The sequence below is a fragment of the Lepidochelys olivacea genome, assembly GCF_965140295.1.
Source record: "Lepidochelys olivacea isolate rLepOli2 genome assembly, chromosome: 15".
Lineage (NCBI taxonomy): Eukaryota > Metazoa > Chordata > Testudines > Cheloniidae > Lepidochelys > Lepidochelys olivacea.
This window is the reverse complement of record NC_140425.1, coordinates 4084995-4104511: the sequence shown is the minus strand read 5'-3', so window position 1 is coordinate 4104511 and position 19517 is coordinate 4084995. Positions and strand designations below refer to the sequence as shown.

Below are 19517 nucleotides of genomic sequence, written 5' to 3'. Positions count from 1 at the left end.
GGCAGGAAGCCCCACCCCCGCTCTCCAATCCCCTACCCCAGCCCTGAGCCCCCACAAAACCCAGAGGCCTACACCCCCCAGCCCAGAGCCCTGACCCCCTCCCACACCCTGAACCCATCCCACACCCCAACCTCCTGCCCCAGCCCTGAACCCCCTCCAAACCTGGAGCCCCCTCCTATACCCCAAACGCCTCATTCCCCAGCCCCACCCCAGAGCCCTGACCCCCTCCCACACCCTGAACCCTTCATTCCCGGCCCCGCCCTCCCACACCCCAAACCCCTCATCCCCAGCTCCACTGGGTTACGGGCATCAACAGTTTTCTTCAACTGGGTCACCAGAAAAAAAGTTTGAAAAGCACTGTACTAGAGGACCTGCCATCCCGTCAGAGTGGGCACAAAGCCATGGCAGTGTATCTTGGATTCCCAGGGCACAGGGATAGTGGGACCAGGGGCCGGGTCCACCACCTCTGCCCCCTCTCTTATGAGATTTGGGGTTTCTCTCCAAGGCCTAGTTCCGGGAGTCAGCATGTGAGGGGAGAATCTTGGCTTTCGCTTGATCGTAAAACCAAGTTTCTAGTCCCCGTGGTGGCAGAGAAGCTAGAAAACGTGACCCCTAACGGCTTAACACCAGAAGACAAAGGAAGAGCCCAGACATGTTCTCTCTTAGCATTGTGTGACTTCAGAGCCAGTTCCTGGTGGTCTGGGGCCTGGCTCATCATTCTGGAGTGCTGGGGTTGGGAGTGCTGTGCTCTGACTGCCCACTGGTGAATCCAGCCCCTGGGGCCAAGGGACACCCATGGCAGGGCTTCCACAATACTGGGCCCACAGGAAGTTTATAGTGTCATGAAACCAAGTGCTCCTCCTCCCCACCAGCCAGGAGCTCACTTGCATTGTAGATCTATTCTTAGTTCTTGTTATCAGCTTTGCTCAGGATCAGCCTGCTGGCTTCCTGTTTTTGTGTGTGTGTGTGTGTCTAAGACAGACTCACCCATGCAATCTGGGATGTTAGAGATCACTACTGCCAAGGTATTTGTATTAAATAGCACCTAGCCGAGAGGGGACTCTATCGAAGTAGGCATTCTTGAAATGAGTTTTCCTTTTCCTGTTGCTAGAAACTTTCTCTAACTCAGAATTCCTCTTGGGCTGAATTCCACCCCCTCACCCCCACCCCCCAGCTCAAAGGTGAACGTTTCTGGAAAGCTTGAGCTCACCTATTTTTGAAGGAGTTATTTGAGCGTGGGATAAAAATACTCCATGTGCCATTCAGAACAGTTGCAGAGGTGGGACTCGAAAATAGCTGGAGTGAATGACTTAAAACTTGGCTTGTTTGATAGCCTCCTTCAGGTTTACAAAGCAAGCCAGGTTTGGAGGAGGTGGATTAAGTCGTAGGTGCCAACTCCATGGGTGCTTCGGGGCTCAAGCACCCACAGGCAAAAATAGTGGGTGCTCAACACCCAGGAGCCAGAGCTGGAGCGTGGAATGTGATGAGTTCTGTGCTGCTCACAAGGTCTACCCTTGGGGCAGGGAGTTTGTTTATAAACAGAGGCAGGGTGATTAAGATAACAAAAGGCTTGTCATTAAATTAAATTTAAGCATGCGTAGATGATCCTGAAAGCATTGCCAGGCACTCCAGTTAAAAGAGAGGACACAAAGGGTAGGAATAAATGGTCCATTTTCAGACTGGAGAGAGGTAAATAGCAGTGTTCCCAGTGGCTTTTACAGGGACCAGTCCTATTCAACATATTCATAACTGATCTGCAAAAAGGGGTACACAGCGAGGTGGCAAAGTTTGCAGATGAAACAAAATTACTCGAGGTAGTTAAGTCCGAAACAGACTGCGCAGAGTTACTAAGGGATCTCACAAAGCTGGGTGACTGGGCACTAAAATGGCAGACGAAATTCAGTGTTAAAGTAATGCACATTGGAAGACGTAATCCCAACTATCCATACAACATGATGGTGCCTAAATTAACTGTTACCACTCAGGAAAGAGCTCTTGCTGTCATTTGCACTACTCTGGAAGCACCATGTCTCCAGAGAACTGCAAATTCATAAGAATCCTTCTCACTGTTCCTGTATGATCCTGAACTGCGGAATGCTCATTCAGCAGCTTCAGAAGACTTAAAAATTATCCCCAGTCATCAATGGGACAGACCCAACTGAATATGTAGCTGCCCTTAACATGCATCAGGACAATACCAGGGAACTAGATGTGAATAACATTGCTGACCGTTGCATCCAGAAAGCTAGTGAGATGTAATGTCTTTAAACTGGGACATTAGTGAAGACCGCTTGGGATTGCAATGATTTTAATATGCTGTAATTCATGATAATGTAGTTCATAACAACTGAATCATTATTAAAATAGTAAAGAGACCAATGACAGACCCATTCAATAACTAGAATATGAAAGAAGTGTATAAATATGCTGAAAATAGCCCCCCCCAATTGGCAGAGTGCCCCCACCCACACCCCCCAACACACACACCTCTTCAAGAGCGCCCACCGGCAAAACCAAAAATCAGAGCCTGCAGGTTAAGTGTCTGTCTGTAGCTGTGCACATGCTGGTTTTGCACCTTCCTCTGCAGCGTGGGGCCCGGGTCACGTGCAGGTTTAAAGTCACGTAAATGGTGAATTCTCTGTAACTTGAAGTCTTTAAATCAGGATTTGAGGTGTCTGTTACAGCAGAGGGTGGGTGGGGTTCTGTGGCCCTGAAATGTGCAGGGGGTCAGACTACATGATCACAGTGGCCTTAAAGGCTATGAGTCTGTCTGGGGAGCAGTGTGGTCCCATGGACAGGATGCTGGGCTGGGACTGGGTTCTACTCCTGGCTCTACCACTGAGCTGTGGGATGACCTTGGCTGAGTCGCATCCGCTCTCTATGCCTCAGTTTCCCTTCTCACCATTGTCTATTTAGATTGTAAGCTCTTTGGGGCAGGATCTGCCTCACGTAGGTGTTTGTACAGCACCTAGCGCAATGATCCAGATCTTGGTTGGGTGCTGATGTAATAGTAAAATTTTAAAGGCTGCTTAGTTAGAGGCATTTGTTAGTGACAAAAGCCCTAACCTCCCCAAGCTGGGGGCTCTGCAGATGGAGGCTGTACGTGTTGCTAGTTGGATAAATCAGAAAGGTGGGTGGGGGATTCAGTGTAAGATGGAGGAATTGGAAGTCAGGAAAGCACAGTGGCTAAGGCTTTGCCCCAGGAAGATTAGCTGTGTTATGTTGCATCATTTGTATTCCTGTGTTAAATCTGGGTAGGAAAGGAAATGTGCCCCATTTAACATAGCAGGGGAAAACCTCCCCAGGCTGGAATGTGGAGCACTTGATTTCTGCATCCAGGTGAGCTGGGCTGTGTTGGAATGGACAGAGGGCTCTGTGAGATGCGGCTGGCTCCACTTGGGAGGGATCAGCAGAGAAGGGGCTGCTGTTATTCTGGGGCCTGTCTCTCTCTCTCTCTATCCCTTCTGAGAACGAAGCGCTCCGCAGGGCAGGTTGGTAGCCCAGGACGGAGAGGCTGGGCTCTGTGCTGCCGGCTGGGGAACTGGGGAGGGGAAAAGCTCTGGCAGATGTATCTGAGAACCGGATTTTGCTGTGGAGCCTCCTGAGGGCTGGGTGGGGGATGGTGCCGCTATTCGCCCTGGCAACTCTGTGCTAAAGCACTTACGCCTCTTGTTCAGCTTGTGCAAGCTGGGGCTTGACGCAGCACCAGCCTCCAGCCAGCTCTGCGGCCAGGCCCGATTCTGGTCTCAGGCCAACTCTAGCCCGGCTTGCTGCATTGCCCTCGGCAGGGTGAGCCCTAGGAGCCGAGAGTCCAAGGCAGAGCTGGGGCCTGGGTCAGAATGACAGGTCCCAGCACCCCCAGCTTTGGGGAGGGAGCTTTGTATCTCGGCTGAGGTGCCACCAGCCAGGGGGCTGGGGCCTGGACAGCTGCCCCGGCCCTGGCAGCCCACGCTGTGCAGCAGGGGCCCCTGACGGGCAGTGAAATGTATTGTCTCCAGCAGGCTCTCTCCCTCCCCTCATGCAGTTCCTTTCCCCAGCCCTGGCCACAGATGGCGCTGACCTCCCTTCCTTCTTATCCTCCCCTCTGTTTCAGACTTCGTGACCAGCTGCCCCCCAGAGCCAGACGCCTCTCCGGAGACAGTGACTCCTCCACGTCATCCACGCAGAGTGGCACCCTGGGCAGGAGGTGTGGCGAGGACCGTGCCTTGCGAACAGCCCGCAGGAAGGAGGTGGGGAGGCACATGCCAGAGGGGGCCCCCAAGAGTCAGCCTTCGAGCCGCAGCCAGTCACGGGAGCGCGGGGCCGCCTTGGAGCTGAGACCATTGGTGGGGGCCAGGAGGGCAGAGCCAGAGGAGCGGAGCCGGCCTCGCCTGGTGAACCGGCCTGTCAGGCCCAGCCCCAGACCGCGGAGCCAGGGGAGAGGTGGCGGGGAGCCAGTGCTGCTCATCAGCCGAGGGAAGGACGGGCAGCACTCCTGGGCACGGGCCAACAAGGTGAAGGAGAATGGCCAAGACTCTGGCCGAGCCACGAGCCCGACTCGCAGGCACCTCCCTCGGGGGAGCTCCAGGAGCCCTGCGCCCACCAGTCCCAGAGCGTCCCTTCCAGCCAACAAACTGGCAGAGCCCTCAATCCGGGCACCTCAGCAGACGCTGGGGTCTGTGAGGCAGTGGCAGGCGGGTGAGACTGAGCCAAGGGTCCCTGTGGGGGAGCGGCTCTCTGGGGAGACCCTCCAGGCCAGACAGCTGTCTGAGAGCTTCCGCCAGGAGCTGGAGGAACTGGCAGAGAGCTTCCGGACCCCTCTGTGCCTAGACCCCAGCCAGGAGCAGCAGCTGTACCGGTGCCTGGAGGAGGAGTTCCTGGCCAACTCCCGGATGATCGAGCTGGTCGGGGATGATGGGGAGCCCCTGGGCTGCGCCCACGATGCGGGGCAACTCCAGCAGACCACACCAGACCCAGGGGCCGTTGACTCTGCCTACTGCTCCTCCAGCTCCTCCTCCTCATCGCTGAACTTCTTCAGCAAGCACGGCTTCCAGGCAGACTTCGGTGAGCGGCCCAAAGACGACCCCAAGAGGAACCCCGCATCCCAGCGCCCATGGCCCTCCAACTGTAGCCCAGCCCACACTGAGTTCCAGAATGGCTCTGGCTGGAACTCCCACGTCGCCCTGGAGCCGGCCACATGCTGGAGGAAGCCAGCTCTCTCGAGTTCCTCTGATGAAAGTAACTACTACACAGCCTTGAATGACCTCCAGGAGGTGGCCGAGGGAGCAGAGGTCTCCAGTCCAGGCATGGATGCGGCCTGGACCATCTTGGAGCTTGCAGGCTCGGACACAGACTTGGGGCCCTCGGCCCCAGATGAGCTGACGGAGACCGAGGGGGACTCTGCGGTGGGGCCTGTTGGTGAGACAGCCCCAGATGGATTGCCGGATGTACTCCAGACACAGGAGGTGGTGCTGAGACAAAAGAAGTCCCCGAAGAAACCAGGCCGAGTGCCTTCCATCTACAAACTGAAGCTGCGGCCCAAGGCCAAGCCACGTGTAGACACTCAGCCAGATAAGAAGCCCTCCAAAATACCGACGCCGCTCAGCTACAAGACGTCCGGCACCTCACCCAAGGGGAGCCCTCCCAAGCGCCCATCTGAGCACAAGCCCTGGAGAGCTTTTCACAGCGTCTTCTCCTCCTTCATGGAGCCGCCGCAGGGCCAGATGGAGCCAAGAGGGCCAGACGAGGATGCCTGGGCATGATGGGCTGGTAGCACTCGTACAAGATGGAGGGACCAGCCTGTAGCATTCCCCACTGTTGCTCCCAGATCCCCATGTCCCACACCTGCTGCCTTGGATGTGCTGCTGTAGTGGCCCTGGCTTGCTGCTGCTGCTGGGAAGGGGTGGGCGGCCAGATGCCCCAGAGTTTTTTATTTTTGAAGATAGCTCTGGATGGAGCTTCCATTTGCAGGGCCAGACCCAGGGTCAGAGGAGGGCTGGGCAGCTGGGTGGTTTTGATTTTACTTGAGATCTCTTAAGTGAATTGACTTTTAGGGGGACGTTCCGGAGCCCTGGAGAAAGGCTAATGTAGTGCCCATCTTTAAAAAAGGGAAGAAGGAGGATCCTGGGAACTACAGGCCGGTCAGCCTCACCTCAGTCCCTGGAAAAATCATGGAGCAGGTCCTCAAGGAATCAATTCTGAAGCATTTCGAGGAGAGGAAAGTGATCAGGAACAGTCAGCATGGATTCACCAAGGTCAAGTCATGCCTGACTAACCTAATTGCCTTCTATGACAAGATAACTGGCTCTGTGGATGAGGGGAAAGTAGTGGACGTGTTGTTCCTTGACTTTAGCAAAACTTTTCACATGGTCTCCCGCAGTATTCTTGCCAGCAAGTTAAAGTAGTACGGGCTGGCTGAAATGGACTATAAGGTGGATAGAAAGTTGGCTAGATTGTCAGGCTCAACGGGTAGTGATCAATGGCTCCATGTCTAGTTGGCAGCCGGTATCAAGTGGAGTGCCCCAAGGGTCGGTCCTGGGGCCGGTTTTGTTCAATATCTTCATAAATGATCTGGAGGATGGTGTGGATTGCACCCTCAGCAAGTTTGCAGATGACACTAAACTGGGAGGAGTGGTAGATACGCTGGAGGGTACTGTTAGGATACAGAGGGACCTAGACAAATTAGAGGATTGGGCCAAAAGAAATCTGATGAGGTTCAACAAGGACAAGTGCAGAGTCCTGCACTTAGGACGGAAGACTTCCATGCACTGCTACAGACTAGGGACTGAGTGGCTAGGCAGCCGTTATGCAGAAAAGGACCTGGGGTGACAGTGGACGAGAAGCTGGATATGAGTCAACAGTGTGCCCTTGTTGCCAAGAAGGCCAATGGCATTTTGGGATGTATAAGTAGGAGCGTTGCCAGTAGATCGAGGGACGTGATCATTCCCCTCTATCGGGCATTGGTGAGACCTCATCTGGAGTACCGTGTCCAGTTTTGGGCCCCACACTACAAGAAGGATGTGAAAGAGTCCAGCAGAGGGCAACAAAAATTTATTAGGGTGCTGGAGACACATGACACATGACTGATGAGGTGAGGCTGAGGGAACTGGGATTATTTAGTCTGCAGAAGAGAAGAATGAGGGGGGATTTGATAGCTGCTTTCAACTTCCTGAAAGGGGGTTCCAAAGAGAATCCTAGAATATCAGGGTTGGAAGGGACCTCAGGAGGTCATCTAGTCTAACCCCCTGGTCAAAGCAGGACCAATCCCCAACTAAATTATCCCAGCCAGGGCTTTGTCAAGCCTGACCTTAAAAACCTCTAGGGAAGGAGATTCCACCACCTCCCTAGGTAACCCATTCCAGTGCTTCACCACTCTCCTCGTGAAAAAGTTTTTCCTAATATCTAACCTAAAGCTCCCCCACTGCAACTTTAGACCATTACTCCTTGGCCTGTCATCTGCTACTACCGAGAACAGTCTAGAGCCATCCTCTTGGAACCCCCCTAGGTCTAGAGGATGGATCTTTTTCACTAGGAGGGTGGTGAAGCACTGGAATGGGTTACCTAGGGAGGTGGTGGAATCTCCTTCCTTAGAGGTTTTTATGGTCAGGCTTGACAAAGCCCTGGCTGGGATCATTTAGTTGGGGATTGGCCCTGCTTTGAGCAGGGGGTTGGACTAGATGACCTCCTGAAGTCCCTTCCAACCCTGATATTCTATGATGCCTGCGGGTCTTAGACCTTCCTTGGTTTCAGACCAGAATTGTTGTGGGGGTCTGGGATTGAACACCCTCAGATGCCCTCTGGGTCTTCTGACCCCCAAAGTGCTTTGATCTCCAGCTCAGGGCACCCCATCATTCTGCGCTGAAACCCAAGAGGCTCTGTGGCCATTCTTCAGGGTTGTGATCGCTGTGGGGGAGGGCGTAGTGGATGGGGCACACCTCCTCTGAGCAGTAGCAGAGAGGGACTGAGCTGCACAGCAGAGTCTCCGAGGGGAAGGCAGTGCAGTTGGACTTTATTTGAGTTAGGGTTGTTTTCTATTGCCTCTGGGTTTGGGGCGGGCGGGGTGGAGGGAGGGTTAGCGAACTGTATTGCACATCTTTTCGGAAGCACCTACGGGGCCCCCAGCATTAAGTGACCCTGACGTACTGTATGTTTGTTAATAACATCTGTATTTATAGATAATATATTGAGTGTCTGTGTACATATAACTACTCTGCGTAGGCTGCTGCTTCCCTCGGTGTCATCAGCCCTAGGAACGTAGAGCTGGAACTGACCATAGAAGGACTAAGGCCAATAAAAATAATGACCCAACCCCCCCCGTGTCCTGTCTGTCCTGGTTTGTATATTGCCAGGGTGGGGGTGGGGTACTGGAAGAACTGGCCCTAGGACAACCCTAAAGGTGTAATCTAGGCAGGCTTCGGCCATGTCCCAAATCTACCGCCCCTCCCACCCATCAAATTGTTCTACCATCCGTGTTGTGGGGGGAGGGGGCATACTCCAGCCCAAGGGAGCTGGAAGCTTTGGGGATAATCCCCCATGTCATTTCTCCATCCCCTCCAGGTGCTGTTCCAACTTCTCCTCCTTAGCAGGGCTCTTTCCCTGCCAGGGGGAATCAGCACTAGGGCTGGCTGCTTCCAGGGCTCAGAACAGTGGTCTCTGCTGGCCAGAGGTGAGAACTACAGCAAAAAATAAAGTGATGGGGGGGTGGGGGGGGGGAATTTATTTGCTGGGATAGAGGCCAGCATCTCAGGAGGGTCCTGCCTGATGCAGGCCAATTGCCCAACGTGTCCCATGCTGATCCTCCTCACCCACCCCAGCTTTCTGCCTCCCTGAGTCCTGCCTTGGCAGTCCTAGGTCGAGAGGAGATTTTTAAAACGTAAACTGGCAAGGGGCTGGGGGCAATGGGCGCTGGTCAGGGGGTAGAGGTCCTTCCACCACGCTCCTGGGCTCGGAAAGGCGAGTTGTGGATGCTACTATTAAGCCCGTGATCCAACTGCTGCTCCGAGAGCTGGAGTGTGGAACGAGTCCCCTGGGCGTGGGAGGGAGATGGGGGCCAGCTAAGGTGACCCTTCTTACGTGGCCATGGGAACACAAGTTCCATGGGTCAGGTCCCCTGCTGTGCCCTCCCAGAGAGGGAAGAACAGCTGGGCCTGACTATCAGACTAGCAGCCCTCATCTTCAACAAGGTGAGGGGGAGACCCCAAGAGCCCAGCTGCCTGGCCCCTTTTGTAGCTGACACCCCAGGCTGGAGGGCTGGGTTTGGAACCCCCAGTTCTCCCTCCACACACTATAAAACAAGCACTGTTGTGTCCCAGCAGGTATCTCACGGGGGGGGGCATTTTGCGCTATTAGGAAAGTTTTCTTGGCGCTGTCCCTTGGGGGCGTGCACACCTAGAGCAGCAAGGGGCAGGGTGAGCAGTGCTTGCTGCCCTGGCTGTTTTGACCATGAGAAGCTCGTTCTGCCCATGCTAATGTTTGAAAGGGCAAGAGGCGCGAGGGAATCCTTGTACCTAACATCCTGACTTTTGTAATGACTCCCAAACACCATGCCTCTTGCCCCTGCCTTTTCTCCCAAGGATGGGGCTTCAGCCTGTGCCCTCCCCTCCCCTGAACCAAGCCATCCCATTTTAGGGGCATTTTCCCTGATAAGCCAACTAAATTTTCCACCAGCTGGTTATGCTATCTCCTCACCCCCTATTTTGAACCAGAGTAATCCTTAAACAGGAGCGATTAACAAACAAAAACTACAGCCACCCCCACTTCCCCCCGCAATCTAATAGGGCTTCCACCTTACTCAAGTCCCAGTCTTGTCTCCTTTGTTAACCAGGGTGCACATGGCCTGTGTCCGGCACACAGCTAGTGGCTGAAGAGTATATTGCAAGCAACATCTCATTACATCCCCCAAAGCAAGGTGGGATGCCCCGGCCCTCATTTCTGGTTTTGGAAGCCAGGCCCTAGAAATTGTGGGGAGTCAATGCCCAAGCCCCAATTGGCTCAGTGCCAGGTATGCTACAGCAGTGAGGGAACCAGCAAGCCCCAGAACAACAGCCCTCCCCCCAAAGTATACCACAAGTCAAGGCGGCCAAACACACCCGGCTCCTGTAGCAGTTTTCCTGGGTTTGATGCTCCCCCTCTTCCCCTGAAAGTGCAGCAGTTTGGCTCCCGGGCGAGGAGCAGAGCATGAGAATAGCCCTTAGGAGGAGTGAGGGCCTGACCACAGGGGCTGGATGTCCAGCCTGGTGGAGGGAGGGGCCTGCAATGGGAATATTGGGGAGAGGGGCTGAACTCGCGAGAGTGGAGGATCTGGACCAGTTGCCCAGAATCGGGCTGGGGAGCATGATCAGGCCAAGGCTGGGAGCAGCTACTCCTAGTGAGAATGAGAGATGCTTTCCCCCGCCCCGGTCTCACTATCTCCTGCCTATCTATGACATGCTGCCTAGCCCCAAGGCCCCATGACCCTGTACCCCGCCGGCTCCCCCGGCCAGGGTCCCCCTGGGGACCGTGTTCAGTGCCGTGTGCAGTACATTTGGTTTCACACCCCTCCCCTCCCCAACCCCTTCGGCCCTCAGCACCACCCCAAACTGAGCTGCAGGCAGCTGGAAGGCGAGTCCAGCCCCCGGCCGAAGGGAGGGTCAGTCTGCCCCGCTGTGGAAACCAATCTAGAGGCCTGTCCCCATACCCGCATCTGTCATCGGGGTTGTTGTCAGCCCCTTAAAAACTACCCAGCTAGGCTGTGGGGGTGTAAACAACCAGGGTATTTATTAAAACCACCAACCGTTGGCAGCACGGGGAAGCCGAGGTGAACCAAAGGACTCGGAACCGGTGCTATACGGTGAGTAAAGGCCCGGCAGGGTGCGGTGACAGCGGGTACGTTCCCTCCCCTAGGATGGGGCCCAGGGACGAGGATGGAGGCTCCATGGACCACACCCCCCGCCCTGCAGCTGCGAGGCCCCTCGCAACGCCAGGACAGCTCCGGCCTCGGCCAGGAAGGTGGAACCCCCAGGTGCGGAGGGACCTCGGGGTCAGGCGCTGACGGCTCTGCCCCAGCAATGACTTGGGGGGGGGCGAACGAGTGCAGTGCTCAGCGTACTCCTCTGAGGTGCCCGCTGTGCTCGCCCATGGCTGCAGCAGCCGGCCCGCACCGCCAGACTCTGCCACTCCAAAGGGCAGCCCCTTCCCTCCGCTGTGCTGGCCGTTACTGCGCAGATCACAGCACCATTAGGAACCATGCAGCACCCGCTCCTGTCCCATGGTGCCTCCTGGGCTCCAGCTGCTGTGACCCCACACAAGGGCTCCCCCTGCTGGCTGTGGCAAGCATGACTGCAGCCCGGGGCTGGGGGGGTGCCCGAGGGTTCTGCAGGTGGGTGGGGGCAAGGCAGCCGCAGTGGCTGCAGCGTGCATTCAGTGAGCTAGGCCGTGACATCCACCACGGCCTTGGCCCATCGCATTAACAGCACCGCGGAACCTGCTGCCCAGCCCCACAACTGGCAGCTGCCGTGGCAATGTCCCATGTACAGTCTGCGCCAGCCCCTCCACCTCCCCACCGCCCAGCTCCCACCTGCATCACGGCGGAGATTCCTGCCGCCTTCCCTTCAGCACACCCTGCTGCTTGGCCACAAGCACGCTGGCTGCGGGGCACGCCAAAACATTAAAAACAACCCAAATCCCCCAAAGCACTTACCAGGCTGGGCTCCTGTGCGGGGCACATGGCAGGCTTAGTGTGCCACCCCGTGCCATGGCTTCAGCAGCACCCGATTAGCTGTACCTTAGATTGCAGGGGGGGGGGGCACACGGTGGGGTAGTCCTAGCCCCCGGGGGCTCTTTTCACTGAGGGTGGCATGTGAGTTCTGCAGCAGAGTGGTGCTGCTCCCAGCTTGTGCCCCGGGGGCAGGGAGTCAGGGTTTTATTTACAAACAGCTAAGAAAGGGCTGGTAAGTAAATTAAGGTTTCAGAGTAACAGCCGTGTTAGTCTGTATTCGCAAAAAGAAAAGGAGGACTTGTGGCACCTTAGAGACTAACCAATTTAAGCAAAAGAATGAGTCAGAGGAGAGGAGAGCACGTAACCCCCAAGGGTGGCAGGTGCTACCCCAGGCTGGGTCGTACAGCAATGGCTGCTGTCAGCACATTTAACTGAAAACCATTTTGTTTTGTCATGTTTTTGTTCGGCGTTCTAGAAAAGGAAGGAATTAGAAAGCGCCATGTGAGTATCAGATGTGATTATACATCAAATTCTTCGGGTTTCAGCTGTAATTCAGGCCAATTCCAGAACAAAGCACAGAAATTGCATCCAGAAAGTCCATAGCGTGGACGATTATTGTCATGATTTGTATTATTCACTGGACCCCATCTGTGTGCTCAGCACAGACGCCAGAAAATGTAGTCACTGAGCCAATGTGCATAAAGCATGGGGGAGCCCTGGCTCAGATATTTACGTATGAAGTGTCCGGTTATTAAGCACATTCATATAAATGAGTAGAGGTGCTGATGGCAACAGTTTTACCTGATTAAGGACTAGAAGAATTAACCCTCCAACTCTTTTTCAAGAGGCAGAGCTGCCCAGAGCTCCCGTGCCTCTTCAGAGCAGCGGCCGGGTTCGTCTGTATCTGCAAAAAGAAAAGGAGGACTTGTGGCACCTTAGAGACCAACAAATTTATTTGAGCATAAGCTTTCGTGGGCTACAGCTCACTTCATCAGATGCAACTTCATCTCTAGGGTGCCACAAATCCTCCTTTTCTTTTTGCGTGCCTGTTTAGTTTCCTTTCCTGCCTGCAGTAGCCCTGATATACCTCAGAAAACGAAATTTTTTCCTTAACTTTAAAATGTGAAATTTTCTTGCTGCTTGGTTTGAAATATTCTCCTGTGAGACCTGCTGGCGGGAGGGGGCCGGTGAAAGTAAAGGCTGGTTTGTGCACCCCCTCAACTCCTCAGGCGGCAGAGACCGTTTACACTACCAACACGTCCAGCGCGGATGAGCAGCGCTGTAGGGCAGCTCTCGCGGGACGGGGGTGAGCAGAAGGCATCCTGGGTCCCTGCTCAGTGCCCCCTGCTGCCCTGCGTCATATCTCAGGAGCCCCATTACTTCCTGGTTCCTTCCTTGACATTATTTTTAAAACCCTCCTGCTGTCCAGCTGCTTTCCCCGGAAAGGGAGCGTCAAACTTCCCAGGGCTTACAGGGGGAGGGGCGGACGTCCACACGTCCAAGCAGCGGAGAGGCTGGCCAGAGTGGTCACTTTTGGAACTGTGTGATATCCTTCGGAGGCCAAAGGGCGTTTACGGTGGTGGACTGTGTCTTCACTTTCACAGCAGTGCAAAAAGAACAACGGTAAGAGCAGAACCCCTCTCGTGAAGGTGGTTTTCTTGTTGCCGTCAAAGTTCTGAGTTTCACCGCAAAAAATCATTAACAAGTGTAGGTTTCAGAGTAACAGCCGTGTTAGTCTGTACTCCTTTTCTATTAACAAGTGTAGACGCTTCCGGGGTTTTAGCACAGAAAAGAGACTTTTTGCGCTTTAAATGGTAAATGTAGACATACCCTAAGGGTCTTCTGGAGAGTCACTAGGCTTTAAACAGAAGTGACAGCAGGTTTGCCAACTCTCATGAGTCTCAGGATAATTATTGTTTTCCTTAAAACCCCAGCTCCTGGAGTCAAGTGACGTGATGATTTCAGCCTTCATTCTTAAAGGAAAAGGAAGTTTCTAGCCCTTGTGGCTGTGGAGACAGCATCCAAACATGACCCCTGGGCACCCTAAGGGCTCACAAAGTGGAAGGCCAATAACAAGAACCCAAATCTAGTGTAGTTACATGATCTCATGGTTTCAAGCCAATCTCCTGATTTTGGTGACCCTGACTCGTGATTTTTGAACATGTGGGGTTGGCAATACTGTGAAAGTGACTTGAAAGGGTCAAGTTTCACTCCTGTCTAAAGCCAGTTTCTCGTCTGTTATTTGTAGTGGGGTGACACCCCTAGAGCCCCAGGCAGGCGCCGTATACAATCAGGGGCCTTGCCCTAGTAGGATGTTTCCAAAAGTTCAATGATCTGTTCCAAGCTTGCTGAACTGCAAAAAGCGAGTAGCCGAAGGGACAGAAAGTAACCCAGACATCTCTACACCTGTTTCCAGTGCTGCAGTGCGGAGTAAGCTCCTACACTGCAATTTCAAACCTAACCCGGGTCCCTTCAATGACTTGACACAAGACGTCAGTACATGTTAGTATTAGAGCTGAATGGGTCTAATATTTATTGACTGTTTCCTTTATATAGGAACTGGAATCAGTGCTCCTGTCAGCCAATTGCTAAGTTATTATCTGCTAACAATTAGAGTTTTCAGGTGTCTAAGTAGCCTCTGGAATCATGGTTAAAATTGTGCCCTTCCTCCAATCTGAAGTGGTGCCTTTAGATAAGTGCACGTGGGCCTGAACTATTCAGCTTCGGCCAGCAAGTCATGGACTAGGAAGTCATTGCCATGTGTTTTCATAGAATCAGAATATAAGGGTTGGAAGGGACCTCAGGCGGTCATTGAGTCCAATCCCCTGATCAAATCAGGCCCAATCCCCAATTTTTGCCCCAGATCCCTAAATGGCCCCCTCAAGGATTGAACTCACAACCCTGGGTTTTGCAGGCCAATGCTCAAACCACTGAGCTATTCCTCCCCCACCCCTGCTACAGGGGGCCAGGCCGAGGCTTCATACAGCAGTTACAGTCCACACAGCAGCCCTTAAAACAGCTGCATGAAAGTTCATTTTGTCAGGGGAAGCGAGGAGCTGGAGGAGTTCATACCTTACCATCCACCCAGCACAGCACCAGCAATCCACGCTCCATGCCCTGGCTCCCCATTGATCACCCCATTGTCCCTCCAAAAGAATATTGGCAGACAGTTCCGCAGGAAGAAAGGAAGCTCAGGGTTGGTGCTGTCACTGGGGTGGGGCGAGGTGGAGCGGGAGGGAGCTACGTGGTTCTGTCTGGCTACCACTGACACGGCCAGGCCCGCTGGCCAAAGAGCCGCCCTGAGCGTGCTGCGGCTGCTGGGAACCAGATCTCACCAACGCAGCAGCCAGAGCTGCTCCCCACCAGGCATGTCAATTTCATAAACCTGCTAACAGGAAATGAACCCATTGTTTGGTTCAACTGAAGGTTTTCACGAAATATTTTATTTTGTTGAGAAATTTTCAAACATAATTTTTGAAAATTTCCCCCCAAACTGGTTGGGGTGAAGGGAGAGAAAAGCCATGTCCACGGGCTTCCTGCTCTACCCCTCATTGGTTCCATCAGCAAACAAGAGGGGAAGGTTGGGGGGAGGGGCAGTGGCAGCAACGGGGATTTTTTTTCCCCACCCCCATGAACTAAAACATTAAAAAAAATGTTTAATAAAATAATGAAACATTTTGACCAAAATTCTCACGTTTGGTTTGGTTGAAAAGGCTGCAACGTTTTGTAAAAGAAAGTTTTGTTGAAAACATTTTGCCCCTCGCCCCAACATGGGCCTAAAACCAGCTGGCCAAACGGTCACAGCTAAGGAACGTGTTTGGGGGGCTATGGAGCGCTGTTTGCATCTGCTCTGGAGCCTGCAGCATGTGCTCAGTCCCTGCAGACTTTCCCCAGTAGGGATTGCCTCCACACAAACCCTTGTGCACCTGACCTGAGCTCCTTTGGGTGCTACAGCACTCAGCAGTGGATGCTTTAGGGTAGGGGGGTGAGCAGATCACATCTCCCCCCCACTCTCTGTCCCCATCACATCTGCAACCGCAGCACCCCCCTGCACTGCCCCGCATCAGCACCATAAGCCAGCTCTGGGATTCACATTTAAATAAGGACCACAACCACGCTCAGGTCATCCCCATTCTCATCTGCTCTGGAGCCAGCAGCCTGTGCTCAGTCCCTGAGAAGTTGGGGCACAGGTGCCCAGAACGATGACACAGTGGAACCCCTGGTGCCAGGAGAGGCGAGGTGGTGGTGGGAGGGTCCCCGCTGCACACAGAGCCCATTTCAGGTGGCGATGGGTAACCAGTTCCCAACCCGCCCCCACTCTACGCCCAGAGCAGAGGGAGCACCCCCTGGAGGTGGCGGGCAGCATGTCTCCCATGAGGCTGCACCTGGTTGTGCGCAGTGCCCCCTGGAGGCGCATAGTGGAGTGGTGGTGTTTGCAGCCCCGGGCCAGCACACTGCTCAGCATCTCCTTGAAGAGCAGGACAATGTGCCCATTGTACTTGGCAGAGCACTCCATGGAGCCGCACTTCCAGCTCTTCTTCACCAGCACCGAGAGCGTCCGAGGCGGCATGAAGCGCTGCTTCTGCTGGTCCCGCTTGTTCCCCACCACGATGATGGGGGCCTCCCGGGTGCCACCTACCCTGTGGGAGAAAGGACCCATAGATCAGGGAGTGCTGCAAGGGGCAGGAGCCGTCTGAGAGACGCCTCGTGGGGAGTGACCGACTGCCCCAAGCAAAAGCTGTGGCCAGCCCTGGCGAGGGGGAGGAGAGGACTTCCAGTAGCCAGTGTAAACTGTGCTAGGTGCCTGCCCACTCTCATCCCCAGCTGGCCTCAACACCAGCCGTGATGTGCTGTTATTTACAGGTCTTTACACAACCGCCCTCATCTGACTCTAGCTTGTTGTCCACACAGAGCCACCTCCCCTCCTGGAGCCAGAGTTTCTCTCCTCTTCCCTCCAGCCAGGATGGTGAACTAGGAGTATCTGCACCCCCCATAAATTGCGGGACCCACCTGTGATCCCCCAGCACCCAAAGTGAATGAGTTAATTCTGATGTCTGAGTCTCGGCCCACGGCCAGCCTGACCAAGGAGATGGATCTGCCCTGGAGCTAGATGCAGACAAGGGAGGTTTGGCCAGGTCTCCGGCTGCAGAGATCAGAAGCCTCTGAGTTTAGGGCTGGTGGCATCACCCCAGGAAGAGGATCCCCGGCACTTATTTTGTGCCAGGGCTTCCCAGCACTTTCAAGCTTAGCAGTTCATAGCCATGGCACTGCTGGGCTCCCAGCCAGCAACCGCCGCTCTCCAGCCACCCAGGTCTGAAGGCAGCAGAGCCAGGAGCACTGGGCAGTGGCAAGCGAGTGCCTTGAGGAACTTCTCCTGGCAGCCAGGCTCTACAGGCAGGGACCGGCTCCAGAGGGCATTGCTGGCCAGTACCAGGCTCCTTTGGGAGCACGCTGGGGCAGAGCTCAGAGCTGTGTTGCCACCTGGCCTGGGGTGCACCCACCTGTGCAGCAGCAGCTGGCTTGGGGAGCAGGTGTCGGCTTCCTCTGGGCTGCGGGGGTGCTCAGTACCCTGCTCTGCCCCCGTCCTTCCGGAAGCTCCCCACCCCCCCTCCCCCGCCTCTTCTTGCCCCTTCCCACCCAGTTCCACCCACTCCCCCAGGTGCGCCCCAGCCCTGCTCCTCTCCTCTCCAGCATGCCACAAAACAGCTGATCACAGCAGGTGCTGGGGGGGTGGGGGCTGCCGGTGGGGGAGTTGGGCAGGCAGGGCAGCCAGGCAGCACCCCAGCTCCCGCGGTGCAGAGAACCAGGGGCCAGAGCAGCTCCCACCAGCTTCCCACTGGTTTCTGACAGGAGACGACAGTTTGAAGGGGAGGGGAGGCTTGTGGGGGGGCATGCAGAGTGACATGCCTCCCCCGATTGCTTGGGCGCATGGGGTGGCTGGGCCCCTTCCCTGAGGGGCAGCTGAGCCAGCGAGCTGCGCCAGGCAGGGAGAGGCAGAGGCCGGAGGAACAGCTGGAAGCTGTAGGGAGGGGCCGCTGCTTTCTGGGAGGGAGGGGCTGCCCGCGGGAGGCATGACTTGACCAGTTCCAGGGTTGTGCCCCCCCAGGCAGCATGCACAGGTCATCTCTGGTTTGAAACCTCTGTGCTAAATGGAAGGCAGAAATCTGGGGGGGCGGGTGAGGGGGGGGCGACAGATGACACGTGACTCTTCACGTCCCCCCCATTACCTCTAGGGATGCAAATATGCTTGCTCGCCCCGGGCGTTAAAATGAGCCCCGGTATATTTTTCATTTCAAATTAAGCACTGAGGAACTCCTGGGATCTGTGGCCCTTCCCTTTCCCCCACTCCCTTTGGGAGCTCAAATGGAGCCATGGGGGGCACCCAGCTTCCCCCCCCCTTCCCACCCCACACTCACCTGTTCTCCATGATCTGCTGCTGGATCATCTTCATGTATTCGAAGCTCTCGGGGTTGCAGATATCATACACCTGCACGTAGGCATTGGTGTTCCTCAGCCCATGGCACTTCACATCCAACCACTCCTGGGGGAGGGAGAGTGCAGGCTGCTTGGGGGAGGGGGGGCAGGAGAGCCATCCCATCAGCCTCCACCCCACCACTGGAGGTCCTGCCTGCAAGGCAACTGTGGGGCAGGGAGGCTTCAACAAGCAAAGGGGAGGAGACCAAGATCTCCTCAGCTCTCAGAAAGGACGGCTGAGGGTTGTGGGCAGTGTGGGAGCCTAGGATTGCTTAGACCCTCTCACCCATCAGTGTCGGGGGCCGTTGGGAAGGGGGTGGGTGTTGCTTGGAGACTGAATGGCCCAGGGCAGGGGGATGGTCCCAGGCTGCGATTCATGGGGGTGGGGCGGGGGAACCATTAGCCACTCCCTTATTGACTCATGAGAGCATCCCAGCCCCTGCCCTGGGCTCCCCTCCCTACTCTGTCACAGCAGCACGTGCATGCAAACCCCACACCTACCTGCATGTTTGGGACACCTGCCCAACCACTGAGCTGCTCTCAGGAGTTGCTATCAGAGCTGGCTGGAAAGGGGAAGTCCCGTTTTCTGGGAAATTCTGGGGTGTCGATGTTTCATTTCCTATTGGAACAACATGTCAACATCCCAGAAATTCCAGTGGCCACAATGCTCGGGAACTGGGCAGCAGGGCTGGCAACCAGGCCACCCATGGAGCTGGTCAGGCCCCATCAGCCAGCCACCCAGGACACCTGATCAACGGACCTGCCTGCCTGGCTTCCCAACGTTTGGATGGAATCAGCACATTCCCATGGAACGTTTGTCACATGAGCTGTTTCCAGCAAACACTGTTCGGTCTGAAAAACGTCACCCTGCTTTATTGTTAGATAAGAGTTTTCTGCCCTCAGGGATGTGTTCAGCCAATGAAAGTTTGTTCTGATGATGTAATGATTTTGGCTCCAGGCCTCAACTGGTATAAATCAGCATTGAATCACACCAGCTGGGGGCCTGTCCCCACTGACTCCGATGGAGCAGCACTGATTTACAGCCGCTGAGTTTGCCAGAGAGGGTGTGTCAGGGGCGCGTGGCAGGAGTTAGGATGTTCCTTTTCAGTTTGCTCATGTTGTTGGCTTTAGCTGTTAATAAAAACCTCACTTTGTGAATCTAACTCTGCACCCTTGAACAGGGCGGCTCCAAATGCAATCCTGGCCGACATGCCACAGCAGCTGAGTTCAATTGGTTTTTTTCTTGCCCAGAAACACGCCCATGTGCTAAGAGGTGGCCATGTGCAGCCACGCAAACCCCAACCCCAGGAGCAGCAGATGGTCTTAGCTGCTCCAGTAAGAGGCACTACCAACTGTGACGTATCGGGTT

The 19517-nt window shown here is 55.0% G+C and overlaps 2 protein-coding genes across 5 annotated transcripts in view; one reads left to right on the top strand and one right to left on the bottom strand.

Annotated features, from left to right (window-relative positions):
* GAS2L1 (growth arrest specific 2 like 1) overlaps positions 1-7227 on the top strand; it is a 35855-nt gene extending 28628 nt beyond the window's left edge. For all 4 annotated transcript variants that reach the window (XM_084648992.1, XM_084648990.1, XM_084648991.1 and 1 more), the window contains one exon: positions 4094-7227. In XM_084648992.1, the coding sequence (XP_084505118.1) occupies positions 4094-5741 (1648 nt within the window). In that variant the 3' untranslated portion in view covers positions 5742-7227. The remainder of the gene's footprint in view (positions 1-4093) is intronic.
* Positions 7228-13978: 6751 nt separating this feature from the next.
* RASL10A (RAS like family 10 member A) lies at positions 13979-18655 on the bottom strand (the record flags this gene model as incomplete). Its single annotated transcript, XM_084648777.1, has 4 exons — positions 13979-14027; positions 16018-16314; positions 18091-18215; positions 18650-18655. The coding sequence occupies 4 exons, from the start codon at positions 18653-18655 to the stop codon at positions 13979-13981; spliced, it is 477 nt and encodes a 158-aa protein (XP_084504903.1).
* Positions 18656-19517: the final 862 nt, after the last annotated feature.